Source organism: Podarcis gaigeae (genome assembly GCF_964106915.1).
Source record: "Podarcis gaigeae genome assembly, chromosome: 7".
NCBI classification, from domain to species: Eukaryota; Metazoa; Chordata; class Lepidosauria; order Squamata; family Lacertidae; genus Podarcis; species Podarcis gaigeae.
Window position 1 is genome coordinate 57611694 of NC_139683.1, and position 25225 is coordinate 57636918.

General features: G+C 42.6%; 1 protein-coding gene across 1 annotated transcript in view; it reads right to left on the bottom strand.

Annotated features, from left to right (window-relative positions):
• Positions 1-25225, bottom strand: part of PARD6G (par-6 family cell polarity regulator gamma) — a 70191-nt gene that overhangs the window by 34660 nt on the left and 10306 nt on the right. Inside the window, exon 2 of the mRNA XM_083747001.1 lies at positions 14024-14246. Within this exon, the coding sequence (XP_083603127.1) occupies positions 14024-14246 (223 nt within the window). The remainder of the gene's footprint in view (positions 1-14023; positions 14247-25225) is intronic.

Here is a 25225-nt window from a genome sequence, read left to right on the forward strand (position 1 = left end):
GTTGGAAGCTGTCCAGAATAGCCAGGGCAACCCAGACAGATGGGTGGGCTATCAAATAAATCCTCATCCTCATCTAATTTGGACTAATGAAGGGTAATATCCAACCATGTCAGTGCACTTACATGATGAATCTTCCCCTTCCTCTCCTCCCCCTGCTGCCCCAACCTGGCAATATCTGCTCTGGGCTTCCCCCACAACCCTCTGGAGCAGATCTGGGGTGCATGCAGGGGAAGGAGGGAGGGAGGGAAGCCCTGTTGCACAAGCAGAAGTCCTTGTGCAGGCTGACTAGCTCCCAAACTGATTTAACAATCAATCCCTCTTTCCCAGGGAATTCTGGGAACTGCTGTTCTGTGAGGGGAGCCAGGGTTTCCTAACAGCTACCAGCACCTTTACAAAAACTTCAGTTCACAGGGCTCTTTTGAGAAAAGCCAAGACTGTTTGAAGTGGTATGATACTGCTTTAAATGCATAGTGCAGATGGGGTCCCGGTGTGTCTCCTGAACAGGGATTTGAACCTGCCTCTCCCCCCAGTCTAACTTCAATCTGCTACATCACACTGGCTGTCCACATTGCCAGCGTTACTTATTATCATGAAATAAATGGAGAGTGGAGGGGTAAGTAGGTTCACAAAAGGTCTACTGCATTTGTAATCACCACCTACTTTAGACTCAAAACGTAACAGGAAGCTCTACAGTGCACTGTAGTAAATTATCATCACATCCTACTCTATCCCTCAGTTAAGGCCTGGAACAAGGGAACAAAAGGCTCAGATTCAGAGTATTAGAACACTAAAGGATGTAGTGAGGGATCTTTCAATACAGGGGGAAAGAGTGACAAGGAAGCAAATTAAATTATGGGCTAATTTAAAAGAGAAATGATTGGTATATGGACAGAGAATGCTTCTCTCCAGTGTGAGACCGACCTGTGTACCTCTCAGGTAAAATCTTATATTTTGTGAGCTGCCCTCAACAGATATTTTAAAAATCAAAGGTGTGTAACTGTTGCTCAGATACTGCTGGGGAGGGGGAGGGGCGTATAGGGAGAAATGTAGAAAGTACCCAAGTCATGCAACTGACAGATGGCCAAATTAGCTCACATGTCCTGGGCAGTACCTGGGTTAAAAAGCTTAGGCTAGTTACCCCAGGTATGGGAGCCGTTAGACACCAAGAAACAGGATGATGATGTAATGAAAATAAAAGGATGAGGCGCTTTTGTTCTGAGCCTCCTTAACCTAGGTGGTTCTATTTATATAGGCATCAAAATTATAACACAAAACTTCTTACTGCAAGAACCTAATGAGAAAAGAGAAAGTTGTGTGAAACCATGACTCCGTGCACAGCGCTTATATGACAGAAAGCCAATTTGGAAAGCAGCAGAAGGGAAAAGTGGGTGAGGGAGAAAAAGAGAGTAAAGGAGCTATCTTTATATAATACACAGTGACTGCGGCATGTCTGTGTAAGGGGGAGTTCATGGTAGGACAAGAACCTAAGCAAAACAATAGCCTAAATCAGTGCTATGACCCAGTTTAGTGGGGTGGTTGGAGTGTTGGACACTTGGTTGGAAGATCAGGGTTCAAATCCCTGATCTGCCATGAAGCTCACTGACTGGCCTTGGCCCAGTCACCGTCTCTCAGTCTATTGTACCTCACAAGGTTGTTGTTCAGATAGAACAGGGTGGGAGGGAGGCAATGCACACCCCCTTGGATATATATAAAACAGAATAATAATATAAGGAATAGAGCACTAGAAGAAACGGGACGCAGGTGGCGCTGTGGGTAAAACCTCAGCTCCTAGGGCTTGCCGATCGAAAGGTCGGCGGTTCGAATCCCTGCGGCGGGGTGCGCTCCCGTCGTTCGGTCCCAGCGCCTGCCAACCTAGCAGTTCGAAAGCACCTCCGGGTGCAAGTAGATAAACAGGGACCGCTTACTAGCGGGAAGGTAAACGGCGTTTCCGTGTGCGGCTCTGGCTCTGGCCAGAGCAGCGATGTCACGCTGGCCATGTGACCCGGAAGTGTCTCCGGACAGCGCTGGCCCCTGGCCTCTTGAGTGAGATGGGCGCACAACCCCAGAGTCTGGCAAGACTGGCCCATACGGGCAGGGGTACCTTTACCTTTACCTTACTAGAAGAAACTGACAAGTTATCTGAAAAATAGCAGCAGTTGTCACAGACCTCCCCATGTCTTCTCCTTACTGGTAAGAGATGAAAACAGAAAAAAGCGTCTTGCTTTTCAAAGAGATAAAATCTGTTATAAATTGGATTAAGGAGCATTAGTCACTCCTGGATGCTTCTCAAACAGTGCCTGACTTCTGAAGACTTTGCCATTCACAAAACTCATGTATATAAGTGCCGAGCCTTATTGGGCAAGAAGGGGGAAGGTTGTTTCTTACAGCACACGCTGTTAAAAAGGATGCAAAAGCTCTCCCCGCCGCCTTCACGGTGCTCAGAAATGGCTGTAATTTTAACTACCGTTGTTAGTACAAGATACGAGACTATTAAGGGTGCGACACAATGCAAATTCAGCACTAACCATGTTCATAGTTTCCCTCTGAGGTAGCATTTAAAAGCCTAACCCCTCTCCCGCCTCCTAGGTGGAATATTCCAAGCGAAACTTCCCGTCGCAACTCTGAAGTCAAAATATCTCTGACCAAGGATATTTACATTACGAGGAAAACACTCAATATCTTACAAGGGGCTGAGGAAAAGAAGACGGGAGGAAGAAGAGGAGGAATGGAAAGCACACTGCTGCAAACGTGTCCTCTTCTCTCCAGACTCAGCTCCTTGAGCTCCTTGGTGGCTTTGCTGTCGCAACTCAGAGCCATCCATTTACATGACACCCGTGTGGTTGCCAGAGGAGGCAGGAGGAAAGAGGGCTGTAATTGAAGCCACCAAAAATAACCTATTGGCAAAAAGGCACTAGTTATTTCCTGCAGGCCCCTTTCAGCAATTCCCATGGCCATAGTTCAAGGGACAGTTTTGCCAACACACCAAAAGCAAGGGTTGCATTCTCCCTAGCAGTGAGGGGGTGGGAAGATTGCAAGCCAGCACAGAAATCTGAGAGAAAACAAAAAAATCACAGCAATGGGCCTGCTTAGCCCACGCCACCAGCAACAAAAGGACAATGCAACAAGTTGCTCCATCCCTGTCCAAGCCCTTCCAAACATCCCGTTCCCTCCATGAGATAATTCAGCTAGTGGCTAGCCTGAGTCAGCAGGCTAATAGCAACAACAGCCTGCCAATTATGAAATGCTGGCTTAAGCCTTGCAATAACTATCCTTTTGTGGAGAGTGTGAGACTTAGAGACTGATAAGATATTCCAGATAAAACATTTTTCTTAAAGCGAACCGTGGAGGGGGAAGGATGTCTCCACGCGATTTTTGGTGTGCCTGGGGTGAGGAACTGTCCCCCTGCAGATGTTGCAAATCCCATCATCCGAAACCATTGGCCATGTTGGCTGGAGCCGATTTGAGCTTGGATTCCGAGGACATCTGCAGGACCACGGGTTCCCTAGCCAAAAAAGTGCAAACACACTCACACTGCACACCACTGTTGCCTAATGACTGAAGCAAACACACATGGCTGCAAAGTTTCATCTACCCTGGATATTAAGAGAGTCAAATGCACCAGAAAACCCAAGACGTTTCTTCTGGGTTTGCATCCAATGTTGACAGAGGACTGGAAACAGTACAGATCAGCATTTAGCAACTTGGATCCATTACAGTAAGCCCACAACCTATGCACATTTAACTTTTTTGCATTCAGCTTTATGTATGTGGCAAAAAATTTAAAAGGGACAGGGCTCTGGAAAAAAAACAACTTGGGGCAATCCCACCTGCTATTGAGCCCAATGTGTTTTGACTATATGCGATTTTGGCTTTAGGTGCAATTCCGGAATATAATCCGTGTGTACATTGTGGGTTTATTGTACCCAATAGAGCTAAACTTGAGCCCTTTGATTCGTTCAATGGTCCATTTTCCCTCTATTTGAAACAAAGCAAAGTAGCACTTCTTAAAAGAATGTATTTTCTTCTATGGCAAAGAAATATACAAGTCAAGGGAAGGGATGGATCCTATTTCCACCATCACATGACGCTCACCTGGCATTGCAAAAGCCTCCAGTTAACTAAAGCACTAGAAATCTAAATAGATTCTAAGCATTCCAGAGCAGTAGACCCTCTTATGAAAGTCCTCAATATGGCATCTGTGGCCTCTTCATCTGCTTACTGAAGCCTGCGTTGAGAAAAGCAGCAGCTCCCATCCCACATGCCTAAGTTACATTGTGAACCAGCTGCTAACTTGCTAAAATCACCTGAGCTGGGAGAAACAATATTTTAAAAAAGCCAACTAGATATTACAATGGCATGGTCAATTATTAGAAAACAGCATATGCTAGATTCCTATTGGGTGGGGGCAGGGAGTTTGAAGCACAACATGAGTAAAAGGTAGGCCTGAGCCCAAATCTCTCAGGAAAGACTTTTCTGACTAAATTGAGAATCCCCCATCCTCTGCAAAACAAGAATTTTGTGGATTTTTTTTCAATCCTTCCCTAAATAATATATGGTGAAATGTCCACCCCTCTTTCACCACCCATGCATTTTGATTACATCTGTGAATCACATTCAAATATTATTTTATTATCATCATTGATGGAAGCAGTGGGCTTGGCCCCTACTTCTTCCTCTTTATAGCCTACTGCTCCCTTCCCTTCATTCGTTTGAACTCATAAGAGTCTTATCGTTTTGTTTAATGCTGAGTCAGCCAAACTTTCTTGGAAGAGAGCTTTCTGAGGAAAAACAATTGGAAAATTTAATATCTTTCTCCTCACCCCCATAAGAAAATTTGGCAAAACATTTCACAACCCACAAAACAGCATTGAAGGTTTTTGAGAGGCCAAAGGTTTTTGGCACAGCCCTAGGTAGGAGATGTCCTAGGTAGGGGGTGTCCTTTAGTAGTGATTACTTTTAAATCTAAGTTCAAGGAGAGAAAAGCAATGTTGGTGGGGTGAGGTGAAGATGGGGCTTCAGAAGCAAGTGCAGCCTGGGAGAGTTTGCCACTATATTCTGCATTTTGAAAACTCCCCACCCTCCATTTTACAGGAATTCTATAAAAATTCTTAACATGTGTCTGCAATCTCATATTTCTCTAACGCACAACTCTTGTTGTTTCACTCCGCTTAGTTATCGAACTGAAGAATCTGCAAAGCAAGTTTTGAAAAAAGCTTTACAGATCAGCATGAAAGGAGGAGGGGGGAACGCAGGCATCCACAGAGAGAAATGTTTTCAACGCTGGGGTTTTAAACAAGTGTGTGGTGGCTTTTTTGTATTTCTCCAGTCAATAACGTCCTGTATTTTAAGCATGGAAAATGAAATTCCTGAATAATAAATCTTGGTCATTCAGAAGCAGAAAAATAGTTCACGACTGCCATTTGAAAGTGCAGCTGAAGCCAAGCAAGGCTGTTGCATTCCATTTATACTTGTACATTAGCGTTGATAGAAGTTTGTGTCCTTAGAATCTCAGAGAGCCAATATACAGAAAAAAAACCATCACCAAGACTCTTGGTTGTAAAGGAGTGAGACCCTAGACAGCCCTTTAAAGAAAGTGTTTTTGCAAACAACCCTGTGGCAATATTGGTCCTTCAGAGGTACAGCTATCAGAGTGGGTGGGTGGGTGGGGAGTTTCTGAATTGTTTTGAAAATTTAACATGCGAAAATCCTTAGTGGCAAGTGATGCAATACATTACCACAAGGTGAAATAGTGATTCTTGTACCTTTGAAGGTGTACAACTTGCTCACAGATGAGAAAGCCCAGGAAAAACCAACAGAAAAATATATTTTTTTAAAGTAGTCCTCCACATTCCCCCCTTTTTTTCTTGGCATCTATAGACTTTCCGGCATCTTTCTAGCAGTACTTGGTCATGCCAGAAACTCATGTCACCTGGGAAGAGACCATGCTGCTCACCACAGCAGCATGAGAAGAAGGAGGCATGTCCTGGGCTTCTCCCACATAGCCACAGACTTCAAACATTACTGAGCAGCACAGGAAGGGGCTTGCATGCTGGAAGGCAATGTCAGAAGAGACACTTGGGAAAGGGGGTGGTGGACTGCATCCTACTCCATATGCAGCTATGGAAAGAGGCAAGGCCTGGTCTAGATGAAAGCAGTGGCAAAACCTCAACCAGGAACCCTACATGCACTCCAGTCATTAAGCATTTGCTAGCATCATGATGAAAAGACTATCTCCACATGTTGTCTGCACCATTTATTCCAAGGATAGCGTTAGCGGGTGGTTAATTCAAAAGTATTTACTACATTTCCTGTGTTAAGTTTCTAATTTTAGCAGGGAGGGGTTTTTTGTTTTTGTTTTAAAGAAAACACCAAAGGCTCTGCATGACTACTTCTGCAGATAATTCCCGCAGCAGCAGCACATAACACAAAAAACTTTTCCTAACCTAGTGCTTTGCCAGATGTTTGGGGTTGTGCTGGCTCAAGCTGGTAGTCCAAGGATGTGGCATAAACTAGGCTGGGGGGGAGACTGATCAAACGTGTTCCCATATCTCACAGGAGCAGCTGAGAGGGAGCAACTTCAATGAATTAAGTATAAGTAATTATAGCTTCGATCTTTTGTTCATGAGGCTGGCTGGCAGGCTGGCTGAATTATTCCCATTGCTACTTTGCAAACTACAGAGGCACATTATATTTCAACATACACAAGGATTTATTCCTTCAAAACTGGTGGCTGGGGGATGATGGCAGTGGCATTGCGTGGCTTGCCAGTGCCCGGGGCCGTGCAGGGCTTGGTGGGTGGGAGGGAGGGAGGGAGGGAAAGGGATGGAATATGCATGCACATTAAACTGCCTAATGGCATCTGTGTCCTGTGTCACCCAGGAGTTCATGGCCACAGAGATAGGAAAAGAAGTTCCAAAGTCTGGAGGTGTCACTTCCTGGTTTGAATGGAGAAGCTGTTTCCAATGGAGCCCAGTGAAAGCTGTATTGAGGCAGCACTCAGTGTTGAGATTTTGCACCCCAACAATTCTGCGCCGGGGGCAACCACTCCGGTGCTCCCCCCAGCTATGCCACTGTAAGACACTGATAACCTTCAAAGAAATACACTCCCCTAAGCAGAAGCTTCCTGGGCTCAATGAGGTTGTCAATTAAGAGTGGCTCAATTGGGACGCGGGTGACACTGTGGTCTAAACCACGGAGCATAGGGCTTGCCGATTAGAAGGTCGGTGGTTCGAATCCCTGCAACGGGGTGAGCTCCCATTGCTCAGTCCCAGCTCCTGCCAACCTAGCAGTTCGAAAGCACACCAAAAAGTACAAGTAGATAAATAGGTACCACTCCAGCGGGAAGGTAAACGGTGCTTCCGTATGCTGCTCTGGTTCGCCAGAAGCGGCTTAGTCATGCTGGCCACATGACCCGGATGCTGTACTCCGGCTCCCTCGGCCAGTAAAGCGAGATGAGCGCCACAACCCCAGAGTTGTTTGCGACTGGACTTAACTGTCAGGGGTCCTTTACCTTTACCAATCGTTTATACTATTGCCTTCATTAAGGTGACAGCCCAAAGTATATATGCTAAAAGAGAAAAACAACAACAACATGTACGATATTCTGTGTTGCCAGATCTTAAAAGGGACAATGTTTGGATTTACAATTTCTCTTTTTATCACTGTTAACTGTGCTGCCCATAAAAGGCATCCATCTTGGTCAGTTCAGCTCTGGCAAATCTCATAATCTTAGAATCATAGAATCATAGAATTGGAAGAGACCACAAGGGCCATCGAGTCCAACCCCCTTGTTGGCCATGAATACCACATAATTCGGATTCAAACATGCAGAACAAAGAGCACACAGGGCAGCCCAGAAGTGGCTGTGATGTTTGTAATTATCTGCTTGTAAGGTTGCTGTAGAACTAAGCTTGTCACCACTTCCTTTTTTATAACTAATACACAAGATTAAGCAGGTAAAGCTTTCCCAAAAACTTTACCACCATGCCAGAAAATGTTTTCACGTGCACAATGTCTGGGTCAGGTGTTGTTAAAGCAGGGCTTCCTGAACTTGAATCTCCAGCTGTTTTTGGACTACAACTCCCACCATTCCTAGATAGCAGGACCAGCAATCAGGGATGATGGGAATTGTAGTTCAAAAACAGCCGGAGAGAGACCCAAAATTGGAAAACCCTGTGTTAGACATTGGAGTGAGAACAGTACACAAAGGGGGGCTTGGTAACCCTTCCATGTGATATGACAGTTCCCTACAGACAGCTTCCTTTCAATTGCCTTTTTACACAGCACACAGCTGGAGGGGGTGGGGGTAACCTCACAGACAAGTGATCTTGCCTCCCTGCAATGGGAAGGTGTTTTATTAACAGCCACCAAGTCTAGATCCAAGCTTGCTTTGTAATTAGCATACCAAGGTGACCAGAAAAATTATACATTATAGAAATCTCAGGTTTCATAACACAGAGAAGCCAGGATCAAAGAAGAAGAACAAGGTCTCATACATGTTCAAGGGGACATCTCACTTTCTTCTCTTGACCTATGCAACATAAGGAAGACCTTTGTAGAAGACCTCTGCAATACCATCCTATCTGTCTTTATTTGGGGTTTTTTTTGAGATGGGAGGTTGTCAAGCAACTGCTATTAAGAAAAGTGTACCTGAAGCGTCTTCTGGGCATGTGCTTTTGGGATCTCAGCTAGAAGGAATAAGCAGCAAGATTTGTGCATTCAATTATTTTATCAATCTTTCTTTTAGGTTAACATAGATCAGGAAGTAAAGACGTGCATTCAGAAGAAGAAAAGTTTCCCACATTGCTATCCCAATTATGAGGTCATAAATTTCTCATGCAGCAGACACCTCTCTCTATAGGAAAAGTTTTTGATCCAACTGATATTAAATTACAGACTTACAAGAGCAAAACAACCCTAACAGCCTTGTCTAGAGAACAAGGATATTAGCTGATGGCCTAGTCCTTAAAACCACTTCTCCGAAAAGCAATTGGGAAATATCTATTTCAGCTGAGGAAAATTAAGTCAACAGAATTAGCGTTTGCCTTTTATTGACTGTTTGGTTTCAATTATGCAAGCATTCCCTTAAAATTGGTCATCCGGATTTCTCCTCCAGGCTACTGTGAAAAACAAAGCACCTGTACACTATTATCAATGCTTGAAATAGACAACTAGGAGAAGCTAATGAAACCGACTGTAAACTAGTGTGCTGGTTGCCAGAACACATTACTGAATCACCCTCTCTCTGTATGTGTGTGCATGTATATGAGTGTGTGTCTATATCTATATTTAAATACCCACACCCAGGTTGCCTGACCAATACTCCCAGCACACTGTGGATATCCACTTTGTATGGCATGTCAATAATGCAGCCCCCACACTACCAAGGGCTTTACTTCTTCCAGATTCAAAACTGGCTCCCACTGGACATCTAAGGACACTTTCAGACTGATCTGAACAACAGGAACAGGAAACATTCTTTCAACACTGCCAATCACAGCAGCACAAACATGTCGGGTTCCTCACCCCACGCTCTCCTCTGATGAGCTGACAAGTGTGAGAACAGCCAGAGAGTCCACACCCAGCTTGTATCCTACAGTGAGCATGGGAGGCCTAGGGAAAACACTTTCATAGAAATACTTCCTTTGCTCAGTTTGGTACTGCAGTTCTCTCTTTTTTAAAGAAGGTACCAGCAGAAGATGCTGCCAGAAAACATCCCTCATCCATAACACCACAGGTTGAACACAAGAAGTATCAGTTTGCACTTAAAACATTGCTCTTTGTTTGCGGGTAATCATTAGTTACCATTAGTAGCCTGAAGCCATCTGCTGTGGCTTTGCCTATAGAGCAAAGTTATCTTGGCCTGGCCGGTACCCGGGACAGGATCCACCTAGGAACTATTCCAAGCTGTGACAGGTCAAGAAATCCATAAATGGGATAAGAAAGAGGATGTGAAAAACAGCTTGCAGCGCTGAAAGACTGTCGATTGTGTTTGGGATAAACTAGATAAACACGAGTTTGACAAAACTGTGGGAGGCAGTGGAAGACAGGAGTGCCTGGCGTTCTCTGGTCCATGGGATCACGAAAAGTCAGATACGACTAAGCGACTAAACAACAACAACAAGCTGGCAACAAAGGGGGGATGGAGGAAAGAAGGGAAAAGGAAGGAAAGGAGAAGCATCTGAAACAAGTGGAGCGGCTTTTGTACATTGGCCTTGGAAGGTAGTTGATGGGTGCTGCGCATTTCAGCGATCAGACTTCTTAGCTTGCACTTGTCTGCCTACCAGCCAGTGATCTGACAGAGCCTCCCTATCGTCACTGAAAAATCTCCTTGTGATAATCTAGAAAAAGAAGAATGACCTGCATCACCACCTGCCTAGGTGGAAGCAAACCAGAAGCCAAGGTGTACAGAGACCCAGGTTTTTTCTACCCTTAGCAGAGGCCAAAGGAGGATGGCTCACTTATTCCCTGTATTATTTGCACACCTCCTGCTCTTATTCCCAAGGCTCATGGCTGATTTTTACATTTCATGCTTTACTATCACAGTGAGGCAAAACATCATTCCCATTTTGCAGGGGGAAAGTGAGGGGACAAAGACTTAAGGGTATAGGATGGGTCCAAGGCCACCCAAACTAGCTCAAGAGGGATTGAAACCCAGGCCCAAGTGCCACATTATATTTGCTTCTCCACCTGTGGGGGAAAAACAAAACTAAACTAAAAATGCTTCCCTTTTGATTAGCAGCACTGATGGCTCAGCATGCTTAGCAGAAAGAAGCCTAGAGCAGAACAGCTGTGCCCTTGATGTTTAAGAGAGAGGGATACTAGTCCAAGACGGCAATCTAGCCACAACCTGTTCAACCAGAGTGCCAAAAATGATGACGACAAGGTGGTGATGTGCATTGCAGAGAAACACCCACTTGCTGTGCAGTCCTGGAGTCCTCTAGCCCCAGACACAAAGAGCAAACTGCCTATTGCAGGCCTGTGCAAAGTACCTGCCCTTCAACACACACACACACACACACACCAAACACCAAAGTTTAATAGGTTCTGTATTCGAAGCTGTAATGTTGGGACACTGCAGCTGTAATATTATAATGGCTTGTAAGGGAATAGTAAAGTGGAACAGAGGAAGATACATTTTATTTTCCCCCAACTCAGCAGATTTAATATTGGCAATGGATTATTTTTAAGTATAACATTCCGCCTCCTCCAAAACATGATTATCAAACCCAGGAGTGTTTATACTCTGGGCTCTACAACAATGAAGTTACTTTCTCCAACCACTCCCTTTCTGCATTTTTTTTTAAAAAATGGGGTCATTGTAACAATTCCATGTCAGGTAATCTAGTTCTAAACTTGCCAGTCCCCTATCTAAGATGTAACAACCCCTTTTATTTATTTTATTATTTTATTTTATTTTATTTATTTTATTTTATTTACAAAGGAGAATTGATACATAAACACAGATAAATTTGAACTGGTGCTGGCACAGGAAAATTAGATATAATTCCTTCTGATTCAAGGTTTGCTTATAAATTCAAAGCTAAGGGCCCATTTGCCAACACAGACACATACCTGTATTAGTCACTTGTGACTAAGGTACAGAATCCAGGATAATGGTACCCAATCCAGCACCCCATGTATCATCATATAATAAAACTGCAATGGTTTTGGACCAATACAAACCTTTGCACATTCCAGTTGCAAAAAGTCTCACTACCCTACATCAAAACCAATCTGTATGAGAAAAGATTGACATCATCATCATCATCATCATCATCATTTTATTTGTATGCTGCCTTTCCACAGTTAAAACAATGCTCAAGGCGGCTTACAATATGAAAAGATTTAAAGGAAAAAGGACCCCTGACCATTAGGTCCAGTCATGGCCGACTCTGGGGTTGTGGCGCTCATCTCGCTTTATTGGCCGAGGGAGCTGGCGTACAGCTTCCAGGTCATGTGGCCAGCATGACTAAGCCACTTCTGGTGATCCAGAGCAGCGCACGGAAACACAGTTTACCTTCCCGCCGGAGTGGTACCTATTTATCTACTTGCACTTTGATGTGCTTTTGAACTGCTAGGTTGGAAAGAGCAGGGACCGAGCAAAGGGAACTCACCCCGTCATGGGGATTTGAACCGCCGACCTTCTGATTGGCAAGTCCTAGGCTCTGTGGTTTAACCCATAGCGCCACCCGCGTCCCATATGAAAAGATTTACATAATTACAAATATAGCAAAGTAGTTGTAAAAATAAATAAAATACATTAAAAGCTACATAACCAAACTGAACAATTTCCACATAAAGATACAAAAAGTTAACATCAGTAAAAACAGCAAAAACTTCCAATGAAACTTCTCCCAAAACATCCCAGTCCTTGCTGGGCGGCAGCGGCAGCAGCAGCAGCAGCAGCAGCAGCAGCAGTCCTTATGAGGCCTGTCAGGCCCCTCGCTGCACGATGCCAGTCTCGCAACATCTGAGCATTTGTGAGAAGCTCCCCAGAATGATTTGTCTTGTTTGTTATTCCTGCTATTTCTACACTATTCTGTTTTAAGAGTTTATTCTCCATTGTGCTGCTTCATTTTTCTTACTACATTAGTTATTTCAAGGCTGCCTGCCTTTGACTCTGTTTCAAAGTCACTTGCTTCTTAAGCAAGCTTTGGAACACAGCAGCTTAAATATGCTTCAGCAATCCTGTTTCGAACTGCTAACATGCTTTAAGCTGCAATCCTATATGGCTGGTGTGACGATCACACAAGGTCCCTGGACGTTTCACCGTCTATTGATCCCTGTGCCACCACTTTATTTCTCGCTGCCACCACCCAGGCCCTACCTGGTAAAATACTGAGTCCAGTCAGGCTTAAATCGGAACATAAACTTCTGTTTATTTATTGCAGTTTAACAAGCGTGTGGTTTCATAAACGGTCTCAGTCAATTACAATCATGGGATGCCTATCCAGACCTATAACTTCTGCTACCTGCTCTCACTCACTAAACCACCGCTCAGATATTTACTTGTCTTCCTAGCTCCTAACTGTTCCTGACTCAGCTTATTTCTCTACACTAACTCAACCTACCCACAGACTCTATCCCAATTCACTCCCACTCCACCCAACTCCCAGCAAACTCCCCCTCTTCGCCCCTCCCAGAGCTGGTTTTATAGTCCCTCTGACTCCACCCCTCGGGTTCTGATTGGGTAACCTGTAACTATTTCACCTCCAGCACTCTCATATGTTAACGTCACTGCTGGGAGTATGGCCTACTGAACTCGGTGCCCTTTATTTCTCAGTAAATATATATATATATATATATATATATATATATATATATATATATATAGGATTGCCCTGTTACTTAATAAATTTTAAGAACAGATAAATTAGGCAATCAAACCATGCTTAGTAGGGACTGCTAATGCAGAAGAGGGCAAAACAGAGCCTCCATATATGGTTCTTTCCTCTGGTAGAAAAGAGAGACCTGTTAAAAATAAAAGAGTTCTAGAATACATTTTGCTTCCAAATATTATGGCTGCAGGGGGAAGCTGGAGTACTGGCAGGCTTGAATTCCCACCCCCATCTCTCATGAGCTGATGCACAGTGAAAGAAGCAAAACAAATCTCGTTGGCTGGGCATCCAACCTTCTTTGATCTTCAGCCATTATTTCAGATTTCTTAAGGGCCAACTTACATTTTCTACATATAAAGGAAGGAATTTCCAAACAGTAATACACAAGCAGCATCTCTAACAACAGCTTGCTGCTTGTCATATTAATTAATGAAAGGAATATGCAAATTATTTTGAGTGCATGCTATTAAAATATGCTGATACACTGCAGTCTTTTCTGCCTCGTTGCGATATATTTCTGCTATTTCCATAACAACAACTTGCCCACCCCACTCAAATATCCAGCTCGAGGAGCCAATACAAACAGGATTCTACTCTCCACAGGGGTTTTCAAAATCTAGAAATCAGTAAGAAAAAAATGAGGAGTTTATGTTTTCAGCAGATGGGTGATCATTTAATCTTACCTTGCTTTTGTATAAAAATCCTAAGCAGCGGGTTTGCACTTGTAACAGCCTTGAAGAAGTTGTCGTCGTTATTAATAGGAAGAAGATCTCCATGTATATCGGCATAACCAATCATCACCTCCATGTTGGATATGTGGTGGATGTGAAGAATCAGTTTGTAGAAGTCTTCAAATTTCCCTGGTTTGAAACGATCCAGGGAAAACCTTCGAAATTCTGCACCAAACTGGAATCAAGGGGGAAAGAGCAGATGAATGGGTGTCAGGGTTTTTAAGGTGACAGACGCTTTCAAATGTCACATCTGCTGTTCTTATTCTTAAGTAGCTTATGTGCTCTTCAAACTGCAACTTTATAATTGTACAGATGATGGAAGAGGCCAGTTGTTTTTTAAATTTAATTCAAACACTGTACTAGACCGTGCTTTGCACTAGCTATAGCTTAGAATCCAAACCATGGTTTGAACTTCTAAAGCACTATTCTTTCTGCACTTCTAATGTCCTTGGGACAGCAAATTTCTCAAGGCAGGCGGATGGTTGTAACTATGGTTTGTCAATTCAAAACATCACACCAAAGCAGTTAGAACAAATTTGCTTATTCTCTCCTTCCTCCTATCAAAAGCAGACAACCCTGTCAGTGCTCCTTTGCCTACAGTTGCTTTGAACATGTCAAACATGTTGTGTTTTCTCCTGCTACTTACTATACCTCATGATTTCAGCAAATTGCTCTTGAAAGGTTTCCCAGGAGTTCATTTTAAATTGATTCTTTTTTCACTTCCCTAATTTGACCAGCAATTGGGAAATCCAGAGGCCCACTCTGCAAGATCAGTTCCTGCCAGGTTTTTGAGGGACATAAGAACGCTGGTTCTCCATTTACTGATGAAAACAGAATCCCCAATGACATAGATTTCTCATGTTGAAGAGCCCTTGGACTCCCAAGACTGTTGGTGATCATAACAGTACTCTGCAAGCCTACAAAGCCCACACCATATTCCCCTCTGTGAAGACTGCCTGTGCAAGAGAGTTCCTTGCAATGGAACTTGCTCACATAACCGATGCCTGGAAAAAAGCCTCAGGAGCTTTAAAGCAACATGCAGGGATTCTTGAAATCCCTGAGCAGTGCTTTGAAGTCCTGACACTGGGACTTCAAAGCACCCAGTTATCTTATATCATTGTGACACCAGATAATTGATGGGTGGGCAGCTTCACTCACCTGTCAGGTTTGGACTGTGGCGCCAGGGCCTGAAAAATATCTGGTCCATGGACCCAAAATGCTCCCCACCTTTTGTCATTATCCTTCCAAATACATTGGAAGTCAGTTCCACTGAAGTCACTAGGTGACATTTGAGACAGTTTCCCTGAATGATAGCCATGCAAACAATGCAGATGTGGAACACACTAGGTTAATTTAATGAGGGGGAAATTAGGTGGAATTAAATTGTTCTTAACAAACACTAATTTCAATTCAGGCATTTTAATATTCATGTAGCCCTAAGAGACTTGGAAGAAAGTCTACAAAGATAATCTCCATGTTCATTGCCTTGGCTATATTTGAAACTGTTAACTGGGATGCTGATAAGCACCCTCAGCTCATTGCAAAAGGAAGCTTCTACATGGAAATTAGGAGATGTCAAGCACCAGCAAGCTGCTACTCAAGTGAACAAGTAATTCATGGAGTCAGAGCTGGAGAAGTACTGTATTTTTCCATGTATAAGACTAGATTTTTTTTCATAAAAAATAATGTCAAAAATTAGGGGGCATCTTATACACGGATAGTGCCAAGGGTGGACTGCTGATTGGTTGTTGCCGCAAAAATAGAGGGCGTCTTATACATGGGGGAGTCTTATAGATGGAAAAATACGGTATATTAGTCTTTGGCTGTCAAGGACTCTGATTTTAAGTTACGAACCACTAAGAAAGAAGTCAGTAAAAGGGAAAAGATTTGATGAAATATTGCCAATCCGAACACTGCAGATAAATCTTCCCACAGCCATGCATGCAGAAGGGTTGTGTATGGTGCAAACAGCAGTGTCAAAGGGGGGTGGGGGGAATCCAGCAACGACTATTTTGTTGTTTCTTTCTTGTAAACTGCCTTGTGTATGGTAATATAGAAATGAGGTATATAAATTAATAGTAAATGAAATGAGTTTAGAGGCGGAATCCCAGTGAACAGACTTGTGCATTTATTTATTTATTGAATTTATATACTGCTCTATACCCAGAGGTCTCAGGGCGGTTCACAGAACAAAATCAAAATATAAAACCACAAAATATATAATCAAAATAAAAACAACCCAATAACCCCTTTGTAACGATTCTCCTTTGTAACATTTATACAGTACAGTATATTAAGTACAGTAATTAAGAATTTGTCCTTTGACTTTTGCATCTCTTGTTGTTAGAAGCAACTCATCTCACATAAAATCACAATCTTACAACATGTGTCCAAATGTGAGAAATGAAAGCTTTTTTTTTAAAAAAAAATAAATACAACTCTTCCTATCTGAAGAGTTTTAGGAAAATGTTTTTGTTTTTTTAAAAGAGTTCTGTGAAGCCTGGAAAGCTTGCTTACCATTACAAGGAAACTTGGTTAAATAAATAAATAAATAAATAAATAAATAAATAAATAAATAAAGCAATACAAGTCTCATTCTTTTGGGCAGACACAATTGTAACCCTTCATAAGAACCTAGAAATTAAGAAGTCAGGTCAACCGATGGAGTAAATATTTAGAGGTTTGCATCCAAACACTCATGTGGAGGCAGAGACGTAGCTAGGTGACCTTGCGCCCCTGGCGGAACCGTCCAGATTGCGTCCCCCTGGCCACGGACAAATTAGCTCCTCCTTCTGCGTCTCCTCCAACGTACCCCCCTTCCACCCATTCAAACCACCCTCTATTTAAAACCATTTCCTATGAGGCATTCATCAATATTTACATTTACGGACATATTTTTAGCCGATTTTGCGCCCCTTGCAGAGAGCCCACTTCACCCCCCCCAGCTATGGCCCTGTGTGGAGGTCACCAAGCCCCCCTCCCACTTTACAAAGTCTGACGCAGAGACTTAGCAGAACCATAGCAGAAATGACCAATTTGGCTTGAAGGGTTTTCATAAAGGCTGCAAGCTAAAAATAAAAAGCATGCGAGAACACAGTGGCCTGTTAAGTGAACCTCTTCAGGCTACATACTTTTGGATCCCAACTGTTTCATTTTTCATTTTTTTATTTTAAAAAGGTTATTTCCATTCCCCTCTTGCCTAATTAAAGGCTGCTGAGCAGCAATGATATATTACTAAGCAGGGCACTGGGTAGTAGAAGAAATAGGATACCTCATAGTTGGTATTGATCTCTAAAGGCCTTTTCCAGACTAGTCTCCTCAACTGCTTTGAACCTTCCTATCACTAGAGTGCTAAATGGCTTTTAGAAGGGTTCTTTTGCCTATCACCCAGGCTACACTAAGACAGCAGCCAGAACAATCCTTCATTATGGGAACCTAATCTACTTATTAGAGCAGTTTTTGAACAATGAAGTACAGTAATCTACTTTGGCCTACTTGCCTAACGCAAACATCTCGGCTGACATTGCAAAGCTAAAAGCAAGGGAAGGAAGGGCAATACGGGGTTGACGGTAATTTAGGCTGACAGTGCTGTGAGAACGGTGACTAACAAAATAGTATTACACATGCTTGCTCTTCAAACAATGACCCCTCGTTCTAAGAATCTCCCTCAATATTAGTCACCGTCTGGTCGATTTGCAGATACAAGCAGCAAAAGACGTCTAAGGAACCAACCTGTCCTAGCACAACAGGGAATTTCAGCTATTCCCATATTAAAATCAATGTCCAGGGCGATACAAAGGGTAGAGAAGGTATGAAGGAAACTTCTCTGTTTCATGTAATATGAATGCCAGTTGTTGAATGGTTTGGATACAACAATCTGCATGTGCAAATGATGCTAATTATTTTAACTTTAAAAAAAAGAATTTACAGAGAAAATAAAACTTGGGCACAAGACGTAATCTTAGAAAACTGATTAGAAGGTCAGAAAGAACCAGGTTGGGAAATGCTACAGCTCCAAAATTTAAGGAGGGTGTGTGTGTGTGATTTAAAATGCCTTCCAAAATTATAAGCCACTAAATCTGTTAAACACTGTCTCAAAAATCGTGTTCAAGCTTCTTTCTGAATAAGCTCAAATATTGGGCTGAACTCAGCATTAGAAATTAGCCAGGCAGAAGGCACAATTTGCAACTGGCGTGGGTCCAATTGCGACCACACGGAGATCACATAATGCCAGGTTGGCGACTGAGGAAAGCAAAATGTCACTTAGAGAAGAATCTGAAATATTTCCCTTGAAGCTTGAATTTGTTTTATTCCTGATTGTTTTCTGTGATGTTTTAATGTGTTGTAAATCGCTTGTGATTTGTTCTTTAAAATATAAAATGGTATAAAAATGAAATAAATAACAACAGATTTCACTGGGAAAAGGTACGTGTGTGTGTGTGTGTGTGTGTGTGTGTGTGTGTGTGTGTATAAAAAAATTATACCCTGCCCATTTGGCTGGGTTTCCCCAGCCACTCTGTGAGGCTCCCAACAGAATATTAAAAACACGGTAAAACATCAAACATTAAAAGCTTCCCTAAACATTCCATTGTGGTGACCATAACCTAGGTTTAAGTCGCCATTTGGTGATTAACTTATATATCTGAGTTTCTAACACTGGGGCTGAAGAAATAGTCTCTCAAAAGAACAGGCAGGCTTTAGGCAAGGGGCTTCTTATTTAGTCATTTAATTGGCAAATATGCCAAGGAACCCGAGTAGCTTTATGCAGCCTTCATGGAGTTCATGACAGCCTTTGACAGAATGGACCAAAAATAGATTTATGGTTTAAACTGTGAAACACAAGCTCTTCATGGATCCAGCAATGGGTTTACTAGAGATATCTAGTTGACCACTGTGGGAACTAGGGAGCTCTATTAAAAGAGCCGTCGATCTGCTTCAACGGGGCTCTTAGGTATCTGAAAGCACAGGGGGGATAGTCCAGCTTCCTAGAAAATTTTTTCCAGTTAGTGTGTGCGCAACCCAGATATTTGATGGTCCTATTCCTATTATATTAGTGGCACACTCAAAAATACAACATGCAGAACATTTTCTAGCAGCACATATGTTGTAATGAAGCACCCATATTTACTCTGGCAGATGATATACTTTTGTCATCATGAAGAGAAGGTGGTTTACGATGACTCCTCAGAAATTATGACATGGCCTGCCAAGAGGAACAGTGAAATGCCAATTATACTAAACTACCGAGTTATTTCTGGAGCTCATGCTATGTACCACAAATGGTTGTGCAATGGTCAGGAGCGAGGGCAAGTTAGAAGCTACAATTTTCTTAGTAACTGGTTTTCAGAAACAAGGTACCGTATTTTTTGCCCTATAGGACGCACTTTTTCCCCTCCAAAAATGAAGGGGAAATGTGTGTGCATCCTATGGAGCGAATGCAGGCTTTCGCTGAAGCCTGGAGAGCGAGAAGCATCGGTGCGCACCGACCCCTCTCGCTCTCCAGGCTTCAGGAAGCTATCCGCAAGCCTACCGCGCCCGGCGGAAGATCCCACCGGGCACGCGAGGCTTGGGACGGCAGCCTGTTATGGGGGCTGGGGTCAGCCCCGTGGCTGGGGGGAAATAATTTTTTTTTCTTTATTTCCCCCCCCCAAAAAAAACTAGGTGCGGCTTATGGGGGCGGTGCGTCCTATGCAGCGAAAAATACGGTACTTTGAATACTCCTCTAACTGCAGCAAAAGGTGAACATTTCCAAATCTTTTACAGTGGTACCTCAGGTTAAGTACTTAATTCGTTCCGGAGGTCCATACTTAACCTGAAACTGTTCTTAACCTGAAGCACCACTTTAGCTAATGGGGCCTCCTACTGCTGCCGCGCTGCTGGAGCACAATTTCTGTTCTCATCCTGAAGCAAAGTTCTTAACCTGAAGCACTATTTCTGCGTTAGCGGAGTCTGTAACCTGAAGCGTATGTAACCTGAAGTGTATGTAACGCGAGGTACCACTGTATGAGCAATTGTGGGTTTTTTATAATAATAAAAAAATAGATTTTGAAAGGTGAAAATTGAATTTCATTTGTCCTGAAGATCCCTGCTGGAGTTGCCTTCAAGAACCCTGGCAGCATATATGAGCGCTGAAGTTGCGTGTTTATGTCAATAAAGCCCATATTCTCACAGCTGTTTTTAATATTATTTCAAGTTATGTAAAGAAGTGCTGCATTTTTCATGAGAATAAAATGCACTCGCTTGACATGGACCCACAAAACCCAAAGAACTGGTGCCATTAGTAGTCACCAAAATTAACTGTGGGAGAAGCCTGCCAGAAGTTAGCGGGACTGATCCAGGATTCACTACAGTCAATACTTGCTTGATTTTAACACATAGTGGGGGAAATTACTTCCATGCGTCAACATGAAGCTCTCTGCATAAGGCCTTTTTAGCATTAGAAGACTGTAAAATATGCCATCTCAGAATTCCAACAGAGAAGTGTTGGCACATCTAGAAGGCACTGCAGTAGAATTTTTTACAACGTTATGTATTGTACTGCAAGATTTATGCTGGAGCAAGGGAGACGCTTGTTTTGAATTTGTTAACAGATCTATCTAAACTTGCTGCCAAATCAAGTGAGAATGACTGAGTAGCAAGATTTGTAGAAACACAAACTGAGAATGAAGCAGGACGCTAGCTAAGCTGATGAACATGGAGGAGAGATTTCCACAAACAAGGCGTGATGTCTGACAAAACCCTCCTGACAACAGAGAGGTGAAATAACCCCACACTGCTCCCGACACATCTGCTCATCATACTACTAAGCAGTAGTAACCAACATTTCTGGAAAGAGCCCTACAAGTAAAGCGCAATGTATGAGGCATGACCTACAGTACACAAATGCCACCTCATACATTTAACCTCTGAGAGAACCGTCTTCCCCATGACACTGGTTGAAGTGTCTTCACTTATTAACACTTCCTAGTTGGTTGCCATTACAGTGGTACCTCGGGTTACATACGCTTCAGTTTACAGACTCCGCTAACCCAGAAATAGAACCTCAGGTTAAGAACTTTGCTTCAGATGAGAACAGAAATCATGCTCTGGCGGCACAGCAGCAGCAGAAGGCCCCATTAGCTAAAGTGGTGCTTCAGGTTAAGAACAGTTTCAGGTTAAGAACGGACCTCCGGAAGGAATTAAGTACGGTACTTAACCCGAGGTTTTGTTGTTTAGTCGTTGAGTCATGTCCGACTCTTCGTGACCCCATGGACCAGAGCACGCCAGGGACTTCTATCTTCCACTGCCTCCCGAAGTTTAGTCAAACTCATGCTGGTAGCTTCAAGAACACTATCCAACCATCTCGTCCTCTGTCGTCCCCTTCTCCTTGTGCCCTCAATCTTTCCCAACATCAGGGTCTTTTCCAGGGAGTCTTCTCTTCTCATGTGGTGGGCAAAGTATTGGAGTCTCAGCTTCACAATCTGTCCTTACAGTGAGCACTCAGGGCTGATTTCCTTAAGAATGGATAGGTTTGATCTTCTTGCAGTCCATGGGACTCTCAAGAGTCTCCTCCAGCACCATAATTCAAAAGCATCAATTCTTCGGCGATCAGTCTTCTTTATGGTCCAGCTCTCACTTCCATACATCACTACTGGGAAAACCATAGCTTTAACTATACTGACCTTTGTTGGCAAGGTGGTGTCTCTGCTTTTTAAGATGCTGTCTAGGTTTGTCATTGCTTTTCTCCCACGTCCTCTTGCTTATAAGCCTCAAGTCTTTTAATACAGTGGCACCTCAAGTCTTTTAACCCGAGGTACCACTGTATTAAAAGACTTGAGGCTTATAAGCAAGAGGACGTGTTTAAAATATGCTCCTCATGCCGGAGGGGAACATAAAAATTCAGGCCAAAATTGCTCACACAATGATTGTTTAGGCAATTCCACAACAATCCAGAAACCCAAGAAATTCAGAACTGACTGACTGAAATCTGGCACCATGTCTTCATTTATGAACAGCAGCAATATAAACAATGTGGTTTATTTTTTAATGTCTGGATCCCATTCCTTATGGTTTGAATAATCAACTTATTGTTGCTGTTTTTAAAATGCAATGGTGTTTTTAAAAAGATTTTCATCAGTTACCAGTGAAATGACTGCACTGCAGAAGGTTGAACTAGAGGGTCCTTGTGGCCCCTTCAAAATCTACAATTCTATGATTTTGAGCTAGTCAAAGGTTTTCTATTTCTGGCAGCACATCATGGATGAAACACTGAGGGAGGAAAGATTGCTCAAAACTGTTGCTATCTATTTAATCCCTGAGTCTGACACCACACAAACTTTAAAAGGCAATGGCTATCTCCCAAATGTTTTAAGTAGCTCAGGCTAAATACCTTTTTTGGGATTTGAATTCGAAAGCTATTGTAGTTGAGAATGCATTTTATTTCACTTTTTCAAGAAAAGAAGAAGTTTAAATTACTAGAAGTTCAAGAAAGTATACACACTTTCTAAAGTTGCCTGCAGAGAAGGCATATAGGCTAGGTAATGGGAGACACTTACGAATGTATCATCCGCATGGTAATGGTTCAAAAATTAGGGTATAAATTAGCAGGCTCTACTATTGTATTCATGATAATACACTATCAAGCAAGACAAGACACAAGCTTTCTCAGTGTTCCTCCACTCTAGTGATTGTTGTTCATAGGACAGAACTGCCAAATGACTAACTGACTTCAGCATGTGTCAGAAATCCAAACTACTGCAGAGAGCCAACAATATCCACAGTTTAAACCAGAACAATCTAGACATTGTTGCATGGGAGACCTTCCAACCACAGGGAAGAGCTTCATATGTTGCATGAATTGGCACCATAGCGTAATCCAGGGGCAAAGCCGATAGGGATGCTTGAGGAACTGGGTTTCTGCAAATTCCAGTTTGAACTGACCTAATCTGCTCCTCATGGGCTAATGTATAAATCAGAACTTAGCTACCCACAGAATTTCACACTTCGCAAAAGTATTCCAATACCATTCTCTCAAAGAGATAGATACATAAAGATAAAACTAAGATTACATGCAGATTAAATGAATGCAGGAACGGGACAGAAAAGACTTATGGCAGGGGTGCCCAAACTTTTTTCAAAGAGGGCCAGATTTGATGAAGTGAACATGCATGAGGGCCAACTGGATTAAATCAACTGGCCCCCGAAACAGACTTTGGACATGCCTGACTTATGGGATAACAAATGCTGAAGTGACGTAGACCAAAAACTTATGGGATAACAAATGCTGAAGTGACGTAGACCAAAAACAGTCTGATTTGCTCATCCCTGACACCAACACGGTAAGAGGCTCTGGTTATAAAGTGTAATCCCTTTAAAAAGAAATAAAGAACAGAACAGAACAGAACAGAATAGAATAGAATAGAAGAGTAGAATGGTGTGGAACAAAAGAGGGGTCTGGACAGGCACCTTCAGAATTCTTCTTCCCTTCTATACCTTACAAAAACAAAACGAAAGCTTGTGGGTTGACAGGTCTTGCACACTGGGAGTTGGCCTAATTTCAGACATTATCTCCTTCCCATTTCAGATCATCAGTCATATCCCCAAATCAGCAAACAACTTGTCAAATGGAAAACATCGCGCTAGCAAAACAGGCAGGGATGTGGCAACAGCCCGTTACACCTAAACGTGATTAGAGGCTATTCTGTCACACGGTAGTTATCCTCAGAAGACTAGCTTCTATCGGGTACACCTAGAAATTAATTATTCTAAAGGCATTCTTAAAGGACTTTGATTTTTATTTTTTTTGCTGCAGGAGATTCCTCCAAATAGAAACCTACCTGGGTAAAAAAACACAAGGTAATTCTTATGAGACCCTCTGGTTCTGCCCATTTCAAACAATAATTCCAGCAGAAAGATACAATGACAAAGAGAGGTGTGTGTGTGTGTGGGAATGTATTTATGTATTCTCAGTTTAAAATTCTACAGGCGATACTTAAATCTTGCCCATTTTCACAATTCCCTTCCTGCATCAGCTTATGTCCAATTAATGCAACACGTTATCTAAAATACTGGCAAAAATCCAATGCCTCAAGAAGCGTGACAGTTCAGCATATTAATTCAGATGTGTATCCCATGTGTTTCTCACAGGAACCTCATTGCTGCGTCTGTCCCAAAACTACAAGTGATAGTAGCTTGAAGTGTGGATCAACATTTGAAAAACAACTCACATTTGAACAGGTTATGCCTACCAGACACATTGTTTCAACATCCTTGGAACCAAATTGCATGTTCCAAACAAGGGTTTAACTGAAGCCCAGTTCACAAGGTTGACACAGCTAAGTGTTTTCCTTAGGGTCAGGTGGTACATTACATGCAATATAATGCACCAGCTGGAGACTGGTGGCTCTTTTTAAAGAGGAAACACAGCTTTTGGAGAGAATGGTGTGAAGTAGCAGCAGAATGCTTAATGCTTTCCCTAGTGTGGCAAAGTCCCGCAAAGCTTTTCCCACTGCAGACAGTCAAATGCAAGGATGGTGACCGTATGAAACACCTGAAGGGAGCAAAATGGAGAAAGGAAAGGGCACATAAAGAGTTAAATAGGCCCTTCCCACTCCAGATCAACTCTTGCAGAAATACCCCCCCCCCGCCCCCCTTTTAAAGGAGGCCATCAGACTACAGTTGCATGAATTTGTATGTACTTATTGAGCCTTTAGGAATATCTATTACTTTGTGTACCTTGAAAATTTCAGAATACATAATTTTATCTTAAAAGAGAATGATGCTTGTAAATCCAAAAAGAACTAGAACAAGAATCTACTAAGATATTTTTCTGGTAGATCACTTTTAAGAAGCATGTAAATGGTATAGGCACTTTTTTCTTTTTACTATTCCATCTCTCTTTCTCAATAAAATATATTCTGGTAAAAGATATGGAACAGGGGTGGGTGAGGGTGGGGATAGAAATAGTTAAAAATGCAATGCTATTACTGCTTACCTGCTGAATTCAAACTCGGTTATGCAAAATCTCTCCAGATTTCCCATGCATCTGATGAAATCTGATTCAGCGGGTAAGTTTGGCAAGGCACAGCAGTGGAACAACAAGAAAAGCTCTCAGACCCCAGGGGAATTAATTGATACAGAATACAATTCAAAATATGGGTCAAAGCAAAAGTGTGG